This window comes from Girardinichthys multiradiatus, chromosome 2, assembly GCF_021462225.1.
Source record: "Girardinichthys multiradiatus isolate DD_20200921_A chromosome 2, DD_fGirMul_XY1, whole genome shotgun sequence".
In the NCBI taxonomy this organism is placed as follows: domain Eukaryota; kingdom Metazoa; phylum Chordata; class Actinopteri; order Cyprinodontiformes; family Goodeidae; genus Girardinichthys; species Girardinichthys multiradiatus.
The window spans coordinates 38811455-38837889 of NC_061795.1; the positions used below are offsets into that span (position 1 = coordinate 38811455).

Below are 26435 nucleotides of genomic sequence, written 5' to 3' on the forward strand. Positions count from 1 at the left end.
TAGGTCAAGCTTTTGAAGTTCGTAAATGAAAGGAGTTTGCAACTCTCAGCTTATCAAACTTCTGATCAGTTCAGAGATGAGCAGCTAAATTTAACTGATTGCTTAAAGCTGAATCTGCATCACGGAGAGTCTAGACATTAACTCACTCATAATGTAGTAACATATTAATCAATAAATCCCACAAGAGTAGACCCAACAAAACAAAACAAGTCGAAACCACAGGTAGGCTGTTTATATAATGAGGTGTATGCTGTTTAAGTTATTTAAAGAAAATATCAGAACTGGTTATTTTTCAAGGCTCTACCTTTAACTAATTTTGCAGCTCTGCATTATTACACATGCAGCAGATAACTGTTCATGTCAGCCTCCATTTAATTGTAAAAGAGCAGGAAACATATAACTATAAGGTATTATTGATTAATTAAAGCATTAAGATTATTGTGGTATAGTGTAGTGTAATGATTTATGAGAGGAAATAGTTTGGCTCGTGTAGTGGTTTGGATTTCTGCATCACCTGAGTAAAGTTATTAGGTTCAATCTCAGCTCCTGCATTTAAGTGTGGATATGATGTTTTATATTTACAGAAATATAATGTTCATGCCATTTAAACACAATATTTTTAGACATTAGCCCATTCGTGGCTATTGGTCTTATTTTGTATATATGTATCTTTCTTTACTTCATCCTTTCTTTAACAGGATGAAGTAGGTGTAGAATATGAATGGAAAGATTGATTTCTTTCTCACTTAAAGGTGATGTCACACATACATTTGTCACAATGAAACAAATTAAAGTAGAAATGCGTAGGAAGTAAAGAACTCTAAAATATTTTGACAAGAGCTTTAGACAAGAAAAAAAAAGTAAAATAAAAAATAAAAAATACTTTTTAATTGTTGAAGCAAAAGGGAAGGTTTTGAAGGGTATACATTATCTTGACCTTTTCTGGAGGTCCTACCAAGAAAGTTATACAGTAGAGCTACTTGCTTGTCATTTGTCAGAAAAGGTTGTTAGCCTCCAGCACCGATAGTACATCCAGGGTTTAAGAGGCTGCACTGGAATCAGTTAAAAGCAAGAATACAGGCTTGTCTTAACTGCAAGTATATATGCTGTGTATTCACTTGCAGCTGTAAATTGTCCATCTTGTTATACAAAGCATGAAAATAAGCAGGAAAAAGCAGCTGTAGAATGACTCGTCAAAACTCCAAGTCAAGGCTGGCTAGGGGTGTTGTTGTCCAGCCCCAGTCTCCTACACCGCACTGTGTCTCAGGGGAAGATGCATTATGCAGGGACAGATATGGCTTTGACTCAATAACAAGATGTCTATAATCTAGTTTATTCTGGTGTTTATTAATAACACAAAACCTAGCATATGAGGCGAAGAGAAAGAAACTGAGACTTACAGAATCAAGAGTGTTACAAGCTTGTTCACTTCCCTTACGCTTACTCTTACTCTTTCAATTGCTTTAAGTAATAAAACCTAAAAGTGTTCAAATAAAAGTGCAACATGCCATTGGTAGCCCATCTGGCATGGTCACTTTGCATCTATTGGCAGTGCAGCAGGTGGTTCTAATATGATGGCTGTCAGAGCTAAGCTTTCAGCATATCCTGAGGGCTTAGTTTTTTGTTTTGGTCCTCATGAAGACTTGTTAAATGCATTCAGTGGTTTAATCGCAAGCAAACATCTTGTGCTCCATACTCAACATGTTATCGGCATCGGATTCAACTGATCAATGCATTCCCCTATGCTCTGTGTGCACATCTGTGCTGTTCAACCTCTTTGCTTTGTATCATATCACGTCACACTCATTCGTCATCCAGTATTACCGCTTACAGTTCATAGTACTTACAGGTTTTTAGATCACCTCCTGAGGTGGATCGTGGCATAGTATTGTTGGGACGACCTTTACCCCCCATTCAATAATGAGATCTTTCAGATCTTTCAGTTAACTGCAAGGCCTAAATATGTGTGGATCATGAAAGGATAATATGATATTAAATGATATTAAAACGTTATAGTACATAAGTACTCCTAATCACTGTCTTGGTCTCATTAAGCAACTTGGCACTTTTGTATGCCTCTGGATCGACTGCAACATTTTCTTTGTGTTTGGAATCTTTGGCTTCTATTTTATTTTTGCTTAACAAAACCAGTGCATTGTTCAATTATTGTTAGAATGGTGAAAAATACAGGGCTGCATGGTGGTGCAGTTGGTAGCACTGTTGCCTTGCAGCAAGAAGGTCCTGGGTTCGATTCCTGGCCTGGGGTCTTTCTGCATGGAGTTTGCATGTTCTCCCTGTGCATGTGTGGGTTCTCACTGGGTACTCTGGCTTCCTCCCATAGTCCAAAGACATGCCTGTTAGGTTAATTGATAACTCTAAATTGCCCTTAGGTGTATGAATGAATGTGTGTGTGGTTGTTTGTGTGTTGCCCTGTGATGGACTGGCAACCTGTCCAGGATGTACCCCGCCTCTCGCCCATAGACTGCTAGAGATAGGAACCAGCTCCCCTGTGACCCACTATGGAATAAGTGGTAGAAAATAACTGACTGGTCAAAAATACCCTATGTATAGTACATGGGTGTACGGGAGTGGGCTCGGTACTTTAAACAGAGAAAGCTTTTAGTGCATCAACTGTCTTAATACCAAACAGTGTTTGGCGTATATTATAATTTTTTGACAGTCCTATAGCCAAAGAATCAAAATAAATCGAGGTTATCTGCATGTGATGTTTGTTGTAAGAGAGTTACAGAAAGCGCTAAATTAGAAATTATGTACATGTGTTTAATAGATACTGAGTTCAGAAAACAGTTAATTATCATGAGAGCCAGTCAGAAACAGGCAGCAGACCAGGAAGAAGAGATATTTAGTTTACTCATTGTGCATGAATGGGTGAATGACTGTTTGCAGTGTAAAGCGTATTGGGGTCTCTGGAGACTTGATAAAGCGTTATACAAGTTCATGCTATTTATCATTTACCATTGTTATAGTTGCTGCATCGTACACACATAAAGGATCCCTCGGGAGCTAATGTTGGGCATATCTTATTATAACTGATTTTCAAAAATATATTTTTTAAAGAAAAAGCCAACATATGTATTGATAAGACAAACTTTGCAGCTTAATGAGCTGCCTGAGATTTTCTATTCATTTAGTTATTTACACTATTAACCAAGACATGTTTAGTGGTAGTGTCTTCCTTGTTTACTTGTGAGAGCAGAGGAAGATAGAGAAGCAGTTACAGTCGACCTTGTTGAACAACCATGATTTTGAGTTAATGTGTGGCTCATTTAAGTTCTGGGGGGACAGAGTCTTCAGTTAATCCAGCCTAGACTGTGGTTTTTCTCTGTACAGCAGTCTGGCTTTAAATGTCTGTCACACTCTCTCAAGCTTTTCAGTGAAAGCCCTTATGTCTGGATAAACTATATGATGGATTTCTCCTGCCCCTGTCTGAGTGCCCCTGTACATTTAAGAAAATATCACTGCACTTTCAGTTTACCTTCAGCAGGCAGCGGGATCTCATAAATAATGTATGTTGCCATGCAGCAGCTCCATGAATCATGTTTGCAAAGAGAACTGTTAAACCAGTAAGGAGAAATTAAATGTAATGGCATACAGCATATGATGCATGGTTACCCATGAATGTCATTTTTAAGATGTATTTAGGTGGCATAGATGGACACTCTTAACTTTTTGTGTTTTAATATATAAGTTTTATATATATATATATATATATATATATATATATATACATATACATATGTATATATATATATATATATATATATATATATATATATATATCACTCTGACTAAGTGGATTGAAAACATGGTAAATAAATATTTGATGCAGAATACATATTTATGTTACATGGTAAAATTACCCTTTGATCTGCACATATCCAGTATGTCTCTAGTTTCTCCAAAGAGTTCATCCTCTTCTCAAGCATCCACTGCACCATGCAAAATAACTTATGCAAAAATTCTGTGTGAGGCGGATTTTCCTAGTCAGAACGAGATACAAATAGTTCTTAGTCTGACTGAAGTTCAGCGAGTCTGTGATGTTGAGAATAATGTGCTTCTATCTCCTCCTACAGGCCGTTTATGGTGCTTCCACCTCTGATGGAGTGGGTGCGAGTGGCTGTGGTCCACACTGAGCACAGGCGGAGCTTCTCGGTGGACAGCGATGATGTCCGGCAGGCTGCCAGGCTACTTCTGCTCGGAGTGGACTGTGAGCCACGCCAGCTCCGGTAGGGCTGTGAAACGTGTCCCTGCCTTTAGGCATCAGAGCATGTGTTGGGAAATAGCCCACAGTGTTACACATTTCTAACAAAAAAAAAGCTTTGCATATTTCGAATTTCCTCATTTTCTTTTTAAAAGGTAAAACAAAATGTCATCAGGTGTTTTGGGGCAATATGTCACATTTAAGGAGACATTAGTCATATCTATGAGCTTGCACTAATAATCTGTGTGCGTGCTTTGCCCTTCAGAACGGATGATTGCTTCTGTGCCTCAAGGAAACTAGATGCTGCCTCTGCTGAGGCAAAGTTCCTGCAGGACTTGGGCTTCCGTATGCTCAGCTGTGGACGCACAGACCTGGTAAAGCAGGCCGTCAGCCTGCTGGGGCCAGATGGAATCAACAGCATGAATGAGCAGGTTAGGGACACAGTCAACATATTAAATAATGCATAACCTAGTGCATCTGCACTCAAGTGCACACACACACACACACACAGCCTGTAGAAGGACATGTTGTGTTGGGTTTGTAAACTATGGCTGCTTCACCCTGTGAGCAAAAGGCAGCAGCACGTATTAAATCTTCTTCTGGCTTGTTTTTCCTGCAGCTCTCCTGCCAAGCACTCTGCATTATATCATGACTACTGACCCCCTGGACAGTAAATCATCTGGGGAATACTGCAAGTGAAACTCAAGAGTTTCTATGACAAAATTCAGCATATAGATGGGGACTGATCTTAGCAGAAACTTTTAAAAACAAGTATCTTGAACTGAAGGTTTCTCTGTAACTGACCTCCTACTGTAGATGGCCCTATGGAAATATTGACGCATACAGTATTGAGTGGAGGTGAAACAAAGAACTGTAACAGAATCTACCTAAAATCAAGAAGCCTGGAGGTTTTAAAGATTTAAGTTTAGGGCAGACCACAATTTGACCTTGTGCTGTTTTATTTAAAAGAATCGTCTGTATTTAAACTTTGATTCATATTACTTCCTAATCTTAAAAGATACCACGAGGATTTAATGTGTAAAAATAGTAATCATATCTTGTTTTTTTCTTTGTGTTTGTGCTTCTATAGGGGATGACCCCATTGATGTATGCTTGCGTCCGTGGAGACGAGGCCATGGTGCAGATGCTGCTGGATGCAGGGGCGGACATTAACAGTGAGGTGAGTGTTTAAAAGTACCCTCTTTAATTTGGGTTTTAGAGGGGAGAGTCAGAACTTATTAAAACCTCACATATGAATTGGAGATGTCCCGATCAGAATATTTTTGTACCTCTCCATATCATTCAGGATTTGGGATTTGTTAATAAAATCTTTGCCATAATTATGCTTGAAAATTCAGTAGATTCAAATTGCAGTAAAATAGCACAACATTTTATCAGTATTGCATCCTATACATTAGTTTTGTGATTGTGTCCCACTAACTCACTCACCAATGACATTCCACACACAGCAATACAATTTTTTTTCAATAGCAACTAATCAGCTCAATAAATATCATTTAATAAATTAATTTGGTCCAGTCATTCAATTTGAAGAAACAGTGATGTGTTTATTTCTGTTAATTTCGATGATTATAGCTTACAGCTAAAGAAAACCCTGGATTTACTTTCACATAAAATTTAGAAAATAAAAGAGACCAATAAAGCTAGGAAGGCACAAATATAATTGAAAAAGGTTCACAAGCAGCAGGGATAACGCAGCCTGGAGAGGATTGTGAATCAAAGCCCTTTCCAGGTGCATGCTGGACTCCACAGTGAGCCAACCCAGCAAGCTGAAGACTCCTGTTAGAGCAATCTGATGCTGCCTCCATTCCATGAGACATCTCCATGAGATGCACATGCATTTTGTTCCAACCAGAGTTTCTGCAGGACAAACTTAATATGATGCTTCAAAACATGGTTTATAAAAAGCTATTATAATCTTCTGACAACACATAAAAACACCTAAATGGCAAATAGATTTGCAATCTCAAATAAATTCACACTTTGCTCCTGCTGATGATCTGATGATGGTGTTTATTTTTTGTTTTAATATGACTTATTGATAATTTGACTTGATGCATTTTTTGTTGTGGTTCCAGTTAACCATTGGGTGACAAAAATTGAAACAATTCACCTAGTTCATGAAGCTAGTGCTTGGTGCTTTGATAACTGATGTTTCAGCTGCTCTCTGCACATCTCTACCCAAAGGGGACCTCTGCCTAAGCACACTGTGCAGAACAGGTGATATCACACCACAAGGCAGGGATAGGATAATCAGGGTGACCTGTGATGAGGGATTGCAAGTCATGCCTAGCAAAATAGATATAAAATCACAGACAGCACACCATCAGACAGGGACTCTGATACTGATGACTTGAAAAGGTCTTGATAGGGGCCCTGACCTGATTTTCAAGTTCCAAAATGGGACATCTTTAATATAAGATGTCAGGAAAATGGAATATCTTGACATAGCCATGGAAACGCCTTTGTTTCTCTCAAACCCCCAGTCGGTCGTGGCAGATGGCCGCTCACACTGAGCCTGGTTCTGCTGGAGGTTTCTTCCTGTTAAAAGGAAGTTTTCCTCTCCACTGTTGCTACATGCATGCTCAGGATGGGGTATTGCTGCAGAGTCAATGCAAGCGACTGTCGCTACATGCTCGTCCTAGAGGAGTGAATGCTGCAAGTCACTGAAACGATGCAATCTGCTGGATTTTGTTAGATAGAAAACCATTTCAACCACTTTGAATAATGAACTGAATCTGACAGCACTGTTTGATAGTTAGGGTTAATTGGAATGTGTGTACCTGACTTGAAATCTGTATAATTCAATCGAATCGACTTTGTAAAGTGCCTTGAGAAGACGTGTTGTGAATTGGCGCTATATAAATAAAACTGAATTGAAATGAATGTCAAGGAAGGACTGTGAAGAAGTGTTTTCAATAAATTGTTGAAAAAGAGAATTATATAATTTAAACTACTACTACTACTTAAAATATTAATAATAACAATAATAATGTGGTATTAAATGTGGAGAAAACTAAACATATTGTCCCTCATCTCCTTTTGTTCTCTCCCATTTGTCTTGTTGCTAAATTTATCAAAGGTGAGAATCATGAGGTCACCCAAAGGGTCAATTTAACACGTTTTGAGCATTAAGAGTTGTAATCGTGACTCAGAGGCTTGCTGCAGTCAAGGTTTTTCTCTGTTAGGCCAACAGAGGATAATCTACTTTGTGAAAGCTAAGTAAATTTGTAACAGGGTGACGTCCTTTGATTTGTTCATCCAATTAATCCCTCATGATCCTGATCTTTACAGCATGTTTACATCCCATCAGCCGTTGTGCCAGAGCTGGTTTGCATTTATTACAACTTTCAGATTCATTTGATGAATTCATATTTTATTGCTAACAGCAGCTCAAAGATAGTGTAATTTAATGACAATTTCTTTATACACTGGAATTTACAGTGCATTTCTATTAAAATTAATTAAATCTAAAATGATTTCTACTAATGTTTTTACATCAGTCATACAGGAAAAACTAATAGACAAATTCAATAGCACCATATCAATGCTTAGATTCTCTACAGGGATCTTCACTTGGTGGGAAATGTGAAAAGAAGTACAAGCTATTATATACAGTCAGCGCTGATAATTAAAGACCTAAAAATGTATTAGACTGCATACTGTGCCAGTCTTCTGAAGATGACTGCAAGAGTTTGCTATCCCACATGCCTCATAGGTTTTTGAGTTCTTGTCATCAGTTCCAATTGGCACTTCTGGGCGAACACTGATGAGGGTAATATGGTAACATCCGAGCACTGCAGCACACTCACTGAATAGAGTAACACGTTCATCACAGCCTGGTGTCAGAAAACATGTGACAGCCCTGGGGGTCTTATGTCCATATATGGATCAGTCAGATGTGTTTTGATGCCTAAAAGGTCATCAAAAAAATTGAGGTCAAATGGTTAAATGTTATGGATAATTACTCTATGGATAGATTAAAGAAAAAACTGTGATCAGGAGAAAGGTCATTTAAAGAAAAATGTTGGTAAATATTGTGTAATTACAGTTTTGGGAAGGTAGATAAAATGTACAGAGTAATTACCGGATCTCTAGTTAAACGTAAAAGAGTAGGGGTAGTAAAACAGACTTTGGAAAAACCTACAGTTGAGTCTGAGTTGATTCTTCTTCCAAAAACAATGGAAAGTTCTACCACTCTGTGCATTTGTAGTTTAGGGTGGTTATGTTTGGGAAACACTGGATATGCCAAATTAACTAAAGACTAATTACAATGATTTCAAATGTCCCTGATCCAATTAAATCTTTTTGGGTGTTGTTATTTATTGAAATCATGGTGTGTTTTTACATTTACTCACTGTATTCAGAATGCAACAACAATAAAGCTGCAGTCTGTAGGAGAGAATCCCAGTACTGCTTTCTCTAAAATTCAACATCTATTTATTTACTGTATTGATATCATTGCTAATAAGTTTTTGCTGTCATTTTACTGATTGTTACTCATATTTGTCTCTCCTTAATCCCAATCACCTTTATTCCAAAACTGTCTGACAAAATATGTCTTTTCATGCTTTGTTCATATTACCAAATATTGTCAAAGATGTGTATAAAAAACTTGAAATTAATAAATGGTTTGTAAAACAAAATGCTTCAGTTACACTCATAGTCAGGCCTAGGCAATTTTGTTTCTCCATAAAATCAAAATTAATTTTCTGTAGATTCAGCATCGTGTTAACAAAACCTGGCACTATTGACTGTTTGTGCCAAAGAGCAATGTTTTGTGTGCAAAACAACCAGTTGTGCTGGTGATTATTCTCTTAGGGTATTATCTTAACATGGATATTAAAAGGTTTTTTTTTTGCTAAATTACCTAAAGATCAAGTTTAAAATAGGTAAAATTGTCTACTGTGTATACAAAATACTGGTTCAACCCTTGGGTTTAAGAGCCATTTTTATCTAAATGATTTACAGGTCGGTGTTAGGCAACTTTAAGAGAGAAAAAAAGATAAATAAATTATCAAAAGAAAATAAACTAAACTAAAACAACAATAGAGGTGTTTTAAAATTATTGTAATGTGACGGATAACCCAAATTAGACCATGTGGAAAGCGGACCAAATAACAAAAGTTGAGTTAACTAGACAGAAATTACAAAAGCCCTGAAAGGCTAGTGAGAAAAATAAAATCTAGATTCAAATGTTTCAAAAGTTTTGTTGTTTTCTGTTCTGCCCTGAAAGGCAAGTGAGAATTATTTTTTGAGAAGCTCATTTTTCCAAGTGTTTGTTCTTGTAATAATTGGCTCTGCCACTAGAGGCACTGGAGAGAAAAAAAACCACGAGCCTTCACTAACAGCTGTATTGTTCAAATGGATGGTCAACGGGTCGATTTCAAGGATGATTGTCCCATTTTCTAAATGAGATTGTTGTAAAGTAAAATAAAGTACAGCAAAAGCACATAAATAGTGTATTTTCCGGCTATGCTATGTTGTTATCATACCAACATATATTCATGTGAGATAAAGAATTATCTACAGCATTGACCAAGGATATCTGTAGGACAAATGTCCATTGCCCACCATGACTGCTCTTTCTTGGGACCAAGACTGTATTTTGCAAATGGACTTAAAACTTGCTGTCAGTCCATGCTTATCATAACCTGTCACAAATTAGAAAAGGGTATGATTAATCACCGGGCAAAAATTTTAATATGAACCGTTTAATGATTTATATATGTCTTTTTTATTTGTTTTTTTTTGTATGATGTATTTATATGTTGGTGACAACAACTCAATAATATATTTTTTCTTTTTCTTCTAGTTTTAAGCCTGGAAAGGCAAGTGGGGGAAAAAACCTTTATGTTGTCTTATATTTCTAAGTCTTTTTTTTCTCTCATGCCCAAAGGCAAGTGGGGAAAGTGTATTTTTGTAATACCACTTCTGTTACTAAAAAGGGGTGGCACAACAAGTCAGCCCGGTGCAGGTGAGTACAGAAAGTTATATTTTGTTTCAAAAATGTAGAAGTCTGGTTTTGAAAGATGTTTATGTGTTTTTGCTGTGTTTTATTTTACTTTACAACAATCTCATTTAGAAAATGGGAGACTGGTCCTTGGAAACCAGCCCTTTGACTATCCATTTGAACAATACAGTTGTTAGTGACGGCTTGTGGTTTTATTCTAGTGCCTCTAGTGGCAGAGCTAAGTATTACAAGGACAAACACTTAGAAAAATAAGCCTGTGAAAGAATTTTTTTTTCTCTCACTTGCCTTTCAGGGCTTCTGTAAATATGGAGGTAAATTTGTCTCAATATTATTCAATCAATAAAATGAGTCATTTTAATCAAAAAAAAAGTTTTTTCAAACTATTCTTTTTTCTCCCCAAAATAAAATATTCCATTAAAAAAAAAAGTGTTACAACTCTGAAAGTTTTGATCACAACTTAATATTTTTTGATTGAGATTAGATTTTTTTTTTTATTGAATATTCCAAAAGTTTTGACCACAATTTATTTTTTTGATTGAGATTAGTTTATTTTTTTTATTGAATAATATTGAGACAAATTTACCTCCATACTGTAAGATATTGTTAGGCATAAAAAAAATAATTCCACACTTCTATACAGATTTTTGATGATATATCAATATAAATAAAATCATTAAATGTTGAGTTTTTAATAGTTGTGATTTTCTGACCAAAACTAGACATAATTAATTACCTTTTGATCGCTTTTTAAATTTGTCAATTTTCATTGATTGAGTAAAGGACTTACATGGGTTTACTTACATGAAACAAAATGAGGCAATCAGACTTAGTAGCCAATTCCTTTTTTTAAAAATATCACAAAATGTTCTCAGCATCCAATTCAACAAATAAATGTAATATCAATCCTAAAGCTTTATATTTTTCTACAGTAAATATAATACAAAAATTTGAGAACTGTGCACATTTTTTGTTTAATTTGTTTAATTCTTATAATATATTAATAAATTAGGATGTGACTCTTTATATTATCTTAAAGTTAAATTAGATAAAAATTATGCCATTGTTGTATAGAAGTTAGACTACATCCCAGCTAAAGTTCAAAGTTCTGGAATCCTTTTTACAGTAAAATGTTTTGGAGGAATGTTTTTCCCCACTAATAGAAATTTACTTATTTGGAGTTTTTCAGTGGGAGATTATGCTTGCGGAATAACGTTTTTCATGACTTTTTAACCATGTTTATCAGAGGTGCCAATAATTGGGAGGGTTGATGTTTAATCCAGGCCTTTTATTCAGTCTTTCTAAAGAGATTAATTTAGAGTCCTGTCACATTAACTAACAGCAGATCAGAGTGAAACCATTAGAATAAGGCCTAATGACACAGATCAATCCATTGTGTTCATTAAAAAGTGAACACGGAGGGCAGGATGTCCTCTGCAGCCTCAGGGTTTCTGCCTAATCACTCATGTTTCTCCTGTAGAGTTTCCTGTCTCCCCTCTTTCCTCCCTGCGGCTGCTTGTCTTGTGATTGTTTGTCCAAGAAGTAGTTTTAATGCCTCGGTGTCTCTCTCCCCCATTACTCCCCCCCAACCCCTTCTGTCTGTTCATCCAACCCAACTGTGTACCTTCCCCAGGTGCCAAACACAGTGCACAAGCACCCCTCAGTCTTTCCCGAAACGCGGCAGGCGACAACCCTCACATTCGCTGTGTTACACGGACATGTGCCTGTGGTGCAGGTAGTTACACATTCACCTGTGACTCTTTCACCTTTTGTGCTTCAGCACCTAGTTGGTCATCACTGTCATTTCTACCATCAAATCCTCTCAGAGTTTTCTCCTGTTTTGTCCTTTTAAAAAATATATTGAGGAACTGTTTTTGGAATTTATAACCCAAAGCTTTTTTTAAATTTAAAAATGGAATTTATGTAGTCATTAGAATTCAAAACTTCCTCTGGCGAGTTTTAGCTTTTACACAAATGGTTTCAGGCTGCCTTTTGGAAATGAAAAGTGAAAACTCATCAGCCTAATTAGTATTGAACTCATTTAACTAATTCAGTTTGCCTTAAGTAAACTGTCAGTTGGATTAAAGTGTCATGAAATTGTAATGGAAAGAATTTCAGGCATGTGTAATTTGGTGTAGGAGAGCATCAAATAAAGGAAACAATAAATTCAAAAGGTTATTTCTTCCTTAAAGTCCTGAAGTGTATTTCTATTAGAAAGAAAAAGATTTCTGGTCCAGTGTGTTTGATTAGGATTTATGTGATTAAACAATTAGCACTAATTTGTGAAGGGTAAGGAAAATGCATATATGATATTGAATTTTCTTTTTACAAAAATCATAAATAAAAGTGTGACATGCATTTGTTTAATAACAATAATGTTTAATAATAATAATAATAATAATAACTAAAGCCCAGTAAAACCAGTCTCCTTCAAAAGTCACCTGATTAGTTAACAGAGCCTTCTTGTATGTGATTTTATCACAGTAGGAATGGAGCTGCTCTGTGAAGGTCCCCAAAGTTTTTTAGTGAACATTAAAAGACAAACAGCACCAGAAAGAACAAGGCGGGAGGCCCATTTTAACTCTAGAGAAGGCTGCAGAAATCCTCAGCTCAGGTATAAAAATCTTTGTTACTGGACAGCTATTTGTTGTTTATTCCACTAAAATGGCATTTTTGGATATGGAAAAGGAACATGAAGGAAGCCATAACTCCCAGGAGCAGATTCCCACAAGCTATGCTGAGGACACAGGACAACTTTTTGTCACTCCCTCAGCAAATCTGTTCTTCATGCAAGAATCATGAGAAGAAAGCAATATGAAGTCACAGCATGACACTGGGGTTGTTTTTCTTCAGCAGTATCAGAAAAGCTGCTCCAGAGTTTATGGACGGATGGATGGAGCTAAATACAGGGAAATTATAGGAGGTAACCTGTTAGAGGCTGCCAAAACTTGAGACTGTGATGGATATTCAGATATTTCAGCAAAACATACGCTAAACATACAGCGAGAGCTGCAATGGAATTGTTTAAGTCAAAGCATATAATGTGCCCAGTCAAATTCACCCAGTCAAATTCCAGATGTAAATTTAATTTATAATCTGTGACAAGACTGGCCCATCTAGTCTGACTCAGCTTTATTTTGCAAATAAGAGTTAGCAAACAGTCCAGTCTCCTGGGTCCTCATATACGAAAGAGTGTGCAGCTTCATAATTTTGCTGTAGGAAGAAATTCTAAGACTTACAACACACAAACAAATTTAGATGTACAAAACTGTACGTAGACATGTCACCACATATGTAGCCTTCATATATTCCAATTTGCGGTGGATTTTGCGCAGCTGCACGTGGTGCTGGAACCGTCCCGTCCCTGCCCCTAAATACATATGCAAAGTAGTATAAGTAGCCATCACGTGTCTAAATATGGTGCTGTGACAGTCAAAGAAGTGGTTCCTGTTGGCGGAAAAACGCTAAGAGAGACTTTGTCTACACACCATGAGCATTTGTAGTCAATTACAGCAAACCAACAACTTCTTGAATGACATCAGCAACTCAAACCTGACTTGAAATAAAAAGGTTGTCGGCTCGAACCTGTTTAGTTCTATAATGTCTGCATCAAATCCACACAGCCCTCTAGCTGCTGCACTAAGCTCAACCACAGCCAAGTGCTGATCATTATAATGATGTGAATATTCCTCCTATATTTCTAATAGGAAGACTGTCACTAAACAGACTATGTGAAGTACTTTAAAACCTTTCAGGACGCCACATAAAAAAATAGAGAATCACCTAGAAGCTGCCCGTTATGCTCGGAGTCTGCTTGAGAATTGTTCCCAACTCTTTAATTATTATAGTATAAAGGAATCATGAGCTGAGGAGGCCAACGTGCTATTGCATTAGTGAGACACATTAGCGCATCATAAATAGGTTGCACATGTATTGAATGAAAATGCCTTCTATTTTGAAATTCATATTTACTTACAGATGGGGCCCTTATAGCAATATTAAAGCAGTCCATTGCTCTGATTACATTCAGAAATCGGCTCATTGCTGCAAATTAGAGCCACAGTTTAGGGGAACCTTTTATATGTGAGCAACATACGGATGATGCTGTCCCATATGGCTGGCATGGCCCGACTCAGGGATGTCTGTCAGTCAGCTCCCCTGAAAAGCTCCGGCTGAAAGGACCGCAGCATAGTGAGAACTTGAACTGGCACCGGAGACACACGATTCCTTCTGGTTTCCCTTTGTAACACCGAGGCCAGTTCCACGCAGAGCTCCAAAATAATTGCCCTGGGCAATTTTTCACCAGCTAATATATCATGCATCATTATGTGCCAGCAGATCAGTACGATATCTGAATAAAACGCTTCCTCTGACTTCTTCTTCCATCCTCCAGCTGTGCCAAAGCTGCCATCATTCCACCGTTAGGCACAACTTTACGCAGGTCTTTATGGACATTGTCTACAACTTGTCCACCGTATCAATCATTCAACCAGACTTTTTTGGAATTAATCTGCTGATCCAACGCCGTTTTCTTTTTCACGGAGAATGAAAGTGCGCCTTAGATGATTCGCATGCATTTCCATACAAATCCATCCAGGTTTGCATGGATTTACACACACTTTCATGCAACATTTATTTTTGTACATGCCAAGTTGTGTGTAAAACATTGTGCCGCAAGACGCTTTGTACATGAGGCCCCAGAATTGTAAGACTATCAGCTGTAACCGCAAGTGGTTAAACAAAGTATGGAATCAGGAAGGTTGAATACAAATGCACACTTTGCAGGTTTTTGTAAAAAACGAAAATGAAACCCATATATTCGTCTCCTTCTGTTTTACTGTTATGCACTGCTTTGAGTGTTTCTGTCATGTACAATTCCAATGAAATACATTTAAAGTTGTGGGTGTAAAAATTCAAACTCTGGAAAGGTTCAAAAAGTAGAACTCCCTATCTATTTTGTCGTTTTGCTCTCCTATCATATTCATGTGCGTGACTACCTGTAGCTGCTGCTGGACGCCAAAGCCAACGTGGAGGGTTCCCTGCAGGATGGGATGGAGAACTACACAGAGACTCCACTGCAGCTGGCGGCTGCTGCAGGTACAGGCACACAGCAGCACTCTCAGAACTATGTCCAGGTGTACTGCTTCATGGTGATAACAGCACGAGGCTTTATGCAGCCCAACACAACACCTGACTGTTAGTGTGGTCACTGGCTGAGCTCCCACATTAGAGGACGATTTTGATCTAGAGGCAGGAAAAAAGGGTGATGTTTTTTCCCTTTTCTTTATCTTGTGTGTTTGGTAACTTTATCAGTGGCTGTTTTTGTGCAGGTAACTTTGAGCTGGTGAGTTTGTTGTTGGAGCGGGGTGCCGATCCCATGGTGGGAACCATGTACCGTAATGGGATTTCTACAGCCCCACAGGGAGACATGAACTCCTACAGCTTGGCTGCAGCTCACGGACACAGGTAAACAATACATTTTTATGTTCAGTCAGCAGACAGAAATATACACAGGCTTTGCTCAGTTTACATTTTACACATAATATAATATAATATAATATAATATAATATAACATAATATAAGAGAAGGTCCTGGGTTCGACTCCCGGCCAGGAGCCTTTCTGCATGGAGTTTGCATGTTCTCCCCATGCATGCGTGGGTTCTCTCCTGGTGCTCTGGCTTCCTCCCACAGTCCAAAAACATGACTGTTAGGTTAATTGGCCTCCCTAAATTGCCCTTAGTTGGAATGAGTTTTTGCATTGTTGTTTGTCCTGTATGTCTTTGTGTTGGCCTGCGATGGCCTGGCGACCTATCCAGGGTGTACCCTGTCTCCCGCCTGTAGACTGCTGGAGATAGGCACCGGCTACCCATGACCCACTATGGAATAAGCGGTGGAAAATTACTGACTGACTGAATGAATAATATAAATGTTCAATTTGTATGACATGGCATAAGTTTTTTTATTTAGTTATGTTTAATATTGAATTCAGTATATAGCTCATTATATAAGTTTAGCATGATTTTTAAGTATTTCAGCAGAATAAGCCAGAATGAGCCAGTCTGTACAAATTTTATGTATGCGAAATTTTTTTTTACCTCACATACCTGAAATAAAACAGCACATGCTGTCATCCACATTGTATGGTACGTATTCTGATGTTTCGGTGATAAAACTAATCTGATTCATGAGTGATGTTGTTTTGCAACAAAATTTCTCAGTCAGTCAGTCATTTTCTACCGCTTATACCATAGTGGGTTGCGGGGAAGCTGGTGCCTATCTCCAGCAGTCTATGGGCGAGAGGCGGGGTACACCCTGGACAGGTCGCCAGTCCATCGCAGGGCAACACACAAACAACCATGCACACACTCATTCATACACCTAAGGGCAATTTAGAATGACCAATTAACCTAACAGGCATGTCTTTGGACTGTGGGAGGAAGCCGGAATACCCGGTGAGAACCCACGCATGCACAGGGAGAACATGCAAATTCCATGAAGAAAGACCCCCGGTCAGGAATCGAACCCAGGACCTTCTTGCTGTAAGGCAACAGTGCTACCAACTGCGCCACCATGCACAACATTTCTCACAATTACAATCAAAAGTATGTGATTTGGATTGTTTCAAATAGAAAACAACTTGTATTGTAGTATGTTTTTGTTTGCCACCCTTTTATAAAACCTAAACTGCGAGCAAACTGACATCTTTTTATATCATTTGGTATACTGTTCAAGTCCTATGGAGAGAACCCAGGTAAAATACCTGGAATAATTTAAATTAATAAATCACATTCTGCACCTATTATCAGCCTAGTCCCAGTAAGAAATGTCAGACATTTGGTCAGGCTCCTATAAATAAATAAATACAGAAAGAAGCCTCTCGTTTTTTCAGTGTGAAACTGTTTCAGACTCACTCTTTATGCTACTTCTTTATGGAGGACCGATCCTGACAAAATTAAAAATAAAAGCAGAAATATATATATTTTGTTTTTCCTTTTCCTTACACGTGTTTTCATCAAGAAATGTAAATGTTTTGTTTTTCCTTTTCCTTACACATGCGTTTTCATCAAGAAATGTATATATATTTTGTTTTTCCTTTTCCTTAAACATGCGTTTTCATCAAGAAATGTAAATGTTTTCTTTTTCGTTTTCCTTACACATGCCTTTGTTCTTTTGACATTTCCTCGTCTCTCTTTTTCCTTTACCATATGCATTTCTGCTTCATTATGCAAATGAGGAGGGCTGCCTTCTTCTCTCCAGCTCCTCTCCTATTGGTCAATATACAGGAAGAAGGAGGATCCATTTGCAGGCTGAATACTAATTCAGGGGCTGGATCCTTCCAAGTGTGTACTTGTGGGCCGATTACATCACAGCGCGGCGCGTAAGGTCTGTCAGATGCTGCCGACAAATGTGTCCTTCTTTTGCCCGATTTGAAGGATGACTTGTGAGTATCCTTCGCGGTCCATCTTCTCCCATGATTCATTGCGGGTCGAAGCGTTTTGGTCAAACAGGGGCAGCCATGGCGGACCACAGTGGCAAAAGCTGTGAGTAAACTGTGAAAAATTACACTTTCTGTGACACAAATTAACTTTTACAATGTTTTTAATGCGGGAATATAACTGTGTAGATATGGAGTTAAATTTGTCTCAATATTATTCAATCAAACAAAAAACTAATCTCAATTAAAAAAAAACTAATCTCAATCAAAAAAATAATATTCAATAAAAAAAGACTAATCCCAATCAAAAAATATTAAGTTGTGATCAAAACTTTCAGAGTTGTAATAATTTTTGTTTTTTTTATGTAATATTTTATTTTTGGGAGAAAAAAAAATTGTTTGAAGAAACTTTTTTTGATTAAAATGACTCATTTTTTCTCACAAAGAGAAAAAAGTTATTTGCAAAACATAAACTTTTATTTGCGCATGTCAAAAATCTTTGGCTACGAGTCTCGCTCTTTTGGTTTTGACGCTCTCTGTTTTTGGTTGAACTCAACGAATTTTGAGTTCTGGAAACATGAACATCCTGGGCGGGGCCTAAAGCCGAACGCTGTAAGACGTTTCCCTATTGGTTAGCGCTGACTAAAGCAGCAGACTCTAATCCCCCGCATCTCTGAACTTCTGCTCGAACTGCAGGGCTTGCAGCGTCGCTTCAGTGAGGAGACATCAACTGTACAGAAGAAAACTGCGGTCAAGTGAGCCGACAGTCAGAAAAACGCGGTCCCACCAGCCGACACCAGCTCTCTCTTAAAGATTTGCGTAGCGCATAAAAGGCGCATTACGGTAATGGAGCAGAAAGGACCCGATCCTGGCAACGGTTGAGAAAATAAGAGGAAAACAGAAAAGTAACCTACAGAACATTTATATTAATTACATTTTTACAACTTTCACATTCATGTTTTATGTAAAAGAATAAATATTTAATATTTTACTGTACAGTTTTGGAGAAATATCTTGTCAAAATACCTCAAAATGCTCAACCATTATATGCATTTGTCCCACTTTCAGGAATTTATTTCTCCAAAACCATGAGAGGTGACAACACAATCTCTTCAGATTTTATCAGAGGGTCATCTACGCTATAACCAGAATTAGTATTTCATAATTTCACTGTAGGTTTCTGGAGAAATACACAACTACCCCAACAAAGTACCACAAACGCTTCTTTTTGGTGAGGCCGATGAGGTCCTGTGGGAAGTGGTCTGGACAGCTTAAAGTGCAAGAACATCCAGATCTCCTCTGACCTCTCCTGGACTGAAAACGCCCCTCGCCTGTTGAAGAAGGTACAACAACAGCTCTTCTTCATCTCCTCAGCTGCTTACAGATGTCTACAGGGCCACGGTGGAAAGCACTCTGTCTCAGCATGACAGTGTGGTGAGGGAACTGCACAGGAGAGGAAGTATCACGGGTTGTGAGGACAACACACAGGATTATGGGATGCCGTCTGCCCGACATGGACTCTGTTTTATACTACACTTGGGGTAGTTGTGTATTTCTCCAGAAACCTACAGTGAAATTATGAAATACTAATTCTGGTTATAATATAGATGACCCTCTGATAAAATCTGAAGAGATTGTGTTGTCACCTCTCATGGTTTTGGAGAAATAAATTCCTGAAAGTGGGACAAATGCATATAATGGTTGAGTATTTTGAGGTATTTTGACAAGATATTTCTCCAAAACTGTACAGTAAAATATTAAATATTTATTCTTTTACATAAAACATGAATGTGAAAGTTGTAAAAATGTAATTAATATAAATGTTCTGTAGGTTACTTTTCTGTTTTCCTCTTATTTTCTCAACCGTTGCCAGGATCGGGTCCTTTCTGCTCCATTACCGTAATGCGCCTTTTATGCGCTACGCAAATCTTTAAGAGAGAGCTGGTGTCGGCTGACGTCACCGCGTATTTCTGACTGTCGGCTCACTTGACCGCAGTTTTCTTCTGTACAGTTGATGTCTCCTCACTGAAGCAACGCTGCAAGCCCTGCAGTTCGAGCAGAAGTTCAGAGATGCGGGGGATCAGAGTCTGCTAATTTAGTCAGCGCTAACCAATAGGGAAAGCGTTCGTCTTTAGGCCCCGCCCAGGATGTTCATGTTTCCAGAACTCAAAATTCGTTGAGTTCAACCAAAAACAGAGAGCGTCAAAACCAAAAAAGCGAGACTCGTAACCAAAGATTTTTGACATGCGCAAATAAAAGTTTATGTTTTGCAAATAACTTTTTTCTCTTCGTGAGAAAAAATGAGTAATTTTAATTTAAAAAAGTTTTTTCAAACAATTCTTTTTTTCTCCCCAAAATAAAATATTCCATTAAAAAAAAATAAAAATCGTTACAACTCTGAATGTTTTGATCACAACTTAATATTTTTTGATTGAGATTAGTTTTTTGTTTGATTGAATAATATTGAGACAAATTTAACTCCATATGTAGAAATGAAAAATCTGCTTGATTTATAAAGACATCGCTTAATTTCAAACGTGCTCCGACGTGTTCGGAGTTTTCCGCTCCCACCGTAGTAACTGCCGGTTTGCTTCGCCAGCCCTACCGGCGGTGGAGCGAGCTAGACCCGGTAGAGATCTGACCGGACTATCGGCACTGACCTCCTGCTGCCAGTCATCACAGTGAACGTTAAACACAAGTGATTTCTAACAGTTTATGTTAGTATTATTTTAATGTAATGTGTCATTTGTTCATGTAAGTCGATTTGACATTACAGGTGATATTAAAGTTAACCTGAATAAATGGACGATTTTATGTAATCTTACCGTATCGCTGGAGAGTGTGATTGAGAATAAATAAGCTTTTAAATATTCATTTTTGATGAAGAAATATGCTATGTGTTTTTAAAAGTATATTTATAATTCAGCTAGCATTATAATTTGTGATTCCAGGTACAGTTGAAGAGAAATACACTTTCAAATGTAAGTGAATCTCAGTAAAGAAGTGAAAAGTTTGAAAGAGCTTGTTTTAGGCATTTGCATAGAAATATTTTAATATGTTCTGCAAATTAAGACAAATGTAAAATAAATAAAAAAGACTTGTTTTACACCGATATTAAGCAAGATGGTTTTTTTTTGTTGTTTAGGGACAAAGGAGCAGACGGGCCAGTTTATTAAGCTCAGGGGTGAGAATGACCACCTTTTTACTGGAGCTAAAAGCTCAGCCACCGTGGCTTGGACGTACAATAACAACATTCTTTGCAGTCAGTTTCTGTCCAGTTTCAATAACTCCTATCTTTCTAACTTTCATAAATATCCATCCAGTTATTAACATACTTCTTTTGGTTTTCCCTCTTTCTTTTTGCTTGTTTAGGACAATTCTGGAGAACATGGGCCAACAGGGGAAGGTCAGCCCCTTGCAGGCCAAACAAAAGTGGGACAATATTAAAAGGAAATATAAAGTTTGTTCAGAAGTTCTCATGTCACACACAAATAAAAAATATTTCTCAAAGTCTTATTGGTTTCTCTGTTTAGTCAACTCTTCTTTTATTCCATCTAACTTTAGGATTGTAAGTATCCAGGGTCAGGAGAGGGAGTCAGTGAAAAAGCCCACTGCTGCTACTTGGCCCTGGTTTGTCCTTATGGATGAGGTGTTGGGACAGAGGTCTTCCACAACACCTCCTGTCCTGATTGCCTCCATCCCTGAGGACACTCCAGGGCCAAGCGGAGCGGTGGGCAACCAGATAGAGAAGGAAGACAGTGAGCCAGCAGGAAGGGGTCAGAAAAGAAAGAGGGACAGAGATGATGGAGTTGATCAGGGAGGACATGAGGGCACAGAGAATGGACAGACTGCTTTTCATCTTAGAAAGAATGGTACTGAAATAAGGTGCTATATAAGAAATAATAAGTTTTGTTCAGATAGTTTCTTAAAGTTTTAAGCTGTTCTAATAAATTTCAATATTGTTTTTATCACCAATGTATTTTATTTCCATTTGACCTAACAATACATCAATTTCATTTAAATTTCTAAACACAGTTTATTTTGAAAATTACAAATAGCATTTTAAACAGAATGTGGAAAAAAAGAACATTCAAACAGATCAAGATTACAAGACAAAAGGCATAAAATAAAACTGTACAATTATTTACAATGGCGACAGCAGGATCAACCTGAGTGACAGGTTCCTGGAACACCTCTTCAACAGAACAAAAAGGCAGATGTCTTTCTGAACAGAAAGTCTCTGGCGGTGTGGCTAAATCTCTCACAAGGTCAGAGACTTGGATGGGAAGCTGCAACTGAGACCTATGGTTTGTCTTTCTGGATGGTGAGCGAAGCATCACAAAGGTGGTGTGCAGATGTTTGTGATGCCATTTTCCACTATCCACGTCATCAAGTTTAAAGGGCTGGCTGGACCACATCACTAATCAGGAAAGTAATCAGGAATATGCAGAATTAGAAGATGGTGCTCACAAAATATGACAATTAATTATACCCCTCAAACATTAATCACATCTATAATATTATACCTGCCTGCAAACAGTAGTCATGTTCTGGTGGTGGTGTGTGTGTGTGTGTGTATATATATATATATATATATATATATATATATATATATATATATATATATACACACACACACACTGCTGAAAAAAAATAAAGGGAACACTTAAACAACACAATATAACTCCAAGTAAATCAAACTTCTGTGAAATCAAACTGTCCACTTAGGAAGCAACACTGATTGACAATCAATTTCACAGCTGTTGTGCAAATGGAATAGACAACAGGAGGAAATCTTTGGCGATTAGCAAGACACACTCAATAAAGGAGTGGTTCTGCAGGTGGGGACCACAGACCACTTCTCAGTACCTATAGGTCCTTCTCAAAAAATTAGCATATTGTGATAAAGTTCATTATTTTCCATAATGTAATGATGAAAATTTAACATTCATATATTTTAGATTCATTGCACACTAACTGAAATATTTCAGGTATTTTATTGTCTTAATACGGATGATTTTGGCATACAGCTCATGAAAACCCAAAATTCCTATCTCACAAAATTAGCATATCATTAAAATGGTCTCTAAACGAGCTATGAACCTAATCATCTGAATCAACGAGTTAACTCTAAACACCTGCAAAAGATTCCTGAGGCCTTTAAAACTCCCAGCCTGGTTCATCACTCAAAACCCCAATCATGGGTAAGACTGCCAACCTGACTGCTGTCCAGAAGGCCACTATTGACACCCTCAAGCAAGAGAGTAAGACAGAGAAAGAAATCTTTGAACGAATAGGCTGTTCCCAGAGTGCTGTATCAAGGCACCTCAGTGGGAAGTCTGTGGGAAGGAAAAAGTGTGGCAGAAAACGCTGCACAACAAGAAGAGGTGACCGGACCCTGAGGAAGATTGTGGAGAAGGGCCGATTCCAGACCTTGGGGGACCTGCGGAAGCAGTGGACTGAGTCTGGAGTAGAAACATCCAGAGCCACCGTGCACAGGCGTATGCAGGAAATGGGCTACAGGTGCCGCATTCCCCAGGTCAAGCCACTTTTGAACCAGAAACAGCGGCAGAAGCGCCTGACCTGGGCTACAGAGAAGCAGCACTGGACTGTTGCTCAGTGGTCCAAAGTACTTTTTTCGGATGAAAGCAAATTCTGCATGTCATTCGGAAATCAAGGTGCCAGAGTCTGGAGGAAGACTGGGGAGAAGGAAATGCCAAAATGCCAGAAGTCCAGTGTCAAGTACCCACAGTCAGTGATGGTCTGGGGTGCCGTGTCAGCTGCTGGTGTTGGTCCACTGTGTTTTATCAAGGGCAGGGTCAATGCAGCTAGCTATCAGGAGATTTTGGAGCACTTCATGCTTCCATCTGCTGAAAAGCTTTATGGAGATGAAGATTTCATTTTTCAGCACGACCTGGCACCTGCTCACAGTGCCAAAACCACTGGTAAATGGTTTACTGACCATGGTATCACTGTGCTCAATTGGCCTGCCAACTCTCCTGACCTGAACCCCATAGAGAATCTGTGGGATATTGTGAAGAGAACGTTGAGAGACTCAAGACCCAACACTCTGGATGAGCTAAAGGCCGCTATCGAAGCATCCTGGGCCTCCATAAGACCTCAGCAGTGCCACAGGCTGATTGCCTCCATGCCACGCCGCATTGAAGCAGTAATTTCTGCAAAAGGATTCCCGACCAAGTATTGAGTGCATAACTGTACATGATTATTTGAAGGTTGACGTTTTTTGTATTAAAAACACTTTTCTTTTATTGGTCGGATGAAATATGCTAATTTTGTGAGATAGTAATTTTGGGTTTTCATGAACTGTATGCCAAAATCATCCGTATTAAGACAATAAAGGACCTGAAATATTTCAGTTAGTGTGCAATGAATCTAAAATATATGAATATTAAATTTTCATCATTACATTATAGAAAATAATGAACTTTATCACAATATGCTAATTTTTTGAGAAGGACCTGTATGCTTTCTGGCTGATGTTTTGGTCACTTTTGAATGTTGGTGATGCTTTCACACTCGTGGTACATTCTGTTTAAAATGCTATTTGTAATTTTCAAAATAAACTGTGTTTAGAAATTTAACTGAAATTGATGTATTGTTGGGTCAAATAGAAATAAAATACATTGGTGACAAAAACAAATATTGAAATTTATTAGAACAGCTTAAAACTTTAAGAAACTATCTGAATAAAACTTAATATTATTTCTTATATAGCACCTTATTTCAGTACCATTCTTTCTAAGATGGAAAACAGTCTGTCCATTCTCTGTGCCCTCATGTCCTCCCTGATCAACTCCATCATCTCTGTCCCTCTTTCTTTTCTGACCCCTTCCTGCTGGCTCACTGTCTTCCTTCTCCATCTGGTTGACCACCGCTCCGCTTGGCCCTGGAGTGTCCTCAGGGATGGAGGCAATTACAGGTCCTTCTCAAAATATTAGCATATTGTGATAAAGTTCATTATTTTCCATAATGTCATGATGAAAATTTAACATTCATATATTTTAGATTCATTGCACACTAACTGAAATATTTCAGGTCTTTTATTGTCTTAATATGGATGATTTTGGCATACAGCTCATGAAAACCCAAAATTCCTATCTCACAAAATTAGCATATCTTTAAAAGGTTCTCTAAACGAGCTATGAACCTAATCATCTGAATCAACGAGTTAACTCTAAACACCTGCAAAAGATTCCTGAGGCCTTTAAAACTCCCAGCCTGGTTCATCACTCAAAACCCCAATCATGGGTAAGACTGCCGACCTGACTGCTGTCCAGAAGGCCACTATTGACACCCTCAAGCAAGAGGGTAAGACACAGAAAGAAATTTCTGAACGAATAGGCTGTTCCCAAAGTGCTGTATCAAGGCACCTCAGTGGGAAGTCTGTGGGAAGGAAAAAGTGTGGCAGAAAACGCTGCACAACGAGAAGAGGTGACCGGACCCTGAGGAAGATTGTGGAGAAGGGCCGATTCCAGACCTTGGGGGACCTGCGGAAGCAGTGGACTGAATCTGGAGTAGAAACATCCAGAGCCATTGTGCACAGGCGTGTGCAGGAAATGGGCTACAGGTACCGCATTCCCCAGACCTGGGCTACAGAGAAGCAGCACTAGACTGTTGCTCAGTGGTCCAAAGTACTTTTTTCGGATGAAAGCAAATTCTGCATGTCATTCGGAAATCAAGGTGCCAGAGTCTGGAGGAAGACTGGGGAAAAGGAAATGCCAAAATGCCAGAAGTCCAGTGTCAAGTACCCACAGTCAGTGATGGTCTGGGGTGCCGTGTCAGCTGCTGGTATTGGTCCACTGTGTTTTATCAAGGGCAGGGTCAATGCAGCTAGCTATCAGGAGATTTTGGAGGACTTCATGCTTCCATCTGCTGAAAAGCTTTATGGAGATGAAGATTTCATTTTTCAGCACGACCTGGCACCTGCTCACAGTGCCAAAACCACTGGTAAATGGTTTACTGACCATGTTATCACTGTGCTCAACTCTCCTGATCTGAACCCCATAGAGAATCTGTGGGATATTGTGAAGAGAACGTTGAGAGACTCAAGACCCAACACTCTGGATGAGCTAAAGGCCGCTATCGAAGCATCCTGGGCCTCCATAAGACCTCAGCAGTGCCACAAGCTGATTGCCTCCATGCCACGCCACATTGAAGCAGTCATTTCTGCAAAAGGATTCCCGACCAAGTATTGAGTGCATAACTGTACATGATTATTTGAAGGTTGACGTTTTTTGTATTAAAAACACTTTTCTTTTATTGGTCGGATGAAATATGCTAATTTTGTGAGATAGGAATTTTGGGTTTTCATGAGCTGTATGCCAAAATCATCCGTATTAAGACAATAAAGGACCTGAAATATTTCAGTTAGTGTGCCATGAATCTAAAATATATGAATGTTAAATTTTCATCATTACATTATGGAAAATAATTAACTTTATCACAATATGCTAATATTTTGAGAAGGACCTGTAGGACAGGAGGTGTTGTGGAAGACCTCTGTCCCAACACCTCATCCATAAGGACAAACCAGGGCCAAGTAGCAGCAGTTGCCTTTTTCACTGACTCCCTCTCCTGACCCTGGATACTTGCAATCCTAAAGTTAGAGGGAATAAAAAAAGAGTTGACTAAACAGAGAAATCAATAAGACTTTGAGAAATATTTTTTATTTGTGTGTGACATGAGAACTTCTGAACAAACTTTATATTTCCTTTTAATAATGTCCCACTTTTTTTTGGGCCTGCAAGGGGCTGACCTTCCCCTG

The 26435-nt window shown here is 38.3% G+C and overlaps 1 protein-coding gene across 2 annotated transcripts in view; it reads left to right on the forward strand.

The window, feature by feature from the left end:
- Nucleotides 1-26435, forward strand: part of btbd11b (BTB (POZ) domain containing 11b) — a 131171-nt gene that overhangs the window by 96007 nt on the left and 8729 nt on the right. Inside the window, exons 4-9 of one of the 2 annotated variants that reach the window (XM_047388996.1) lie at nt 4095-4247; nt 4488-4653; nt 5313-5402; nt 11848-11949; nt 15218-15311; nt 15545-15680. In XM_047388996.1, coding sequence (XP_047244952.1) covers nt 4095-4247; nt 4488-4653; nt 5313-5402; nt 11848-11949; nt 15218-15311; nt 15545-15680 — 741 coding nt within the window. The remainder of the gene's footprint in view (nt 1-4094; nt 4248-4487; nt 4654-5312; nt 5403-11847; nt 11950-15217; nt 15312-15544; nt 15681-26435) is intronic. The other variant, XM_047389004.1, reaches the window with a different exon arrangement.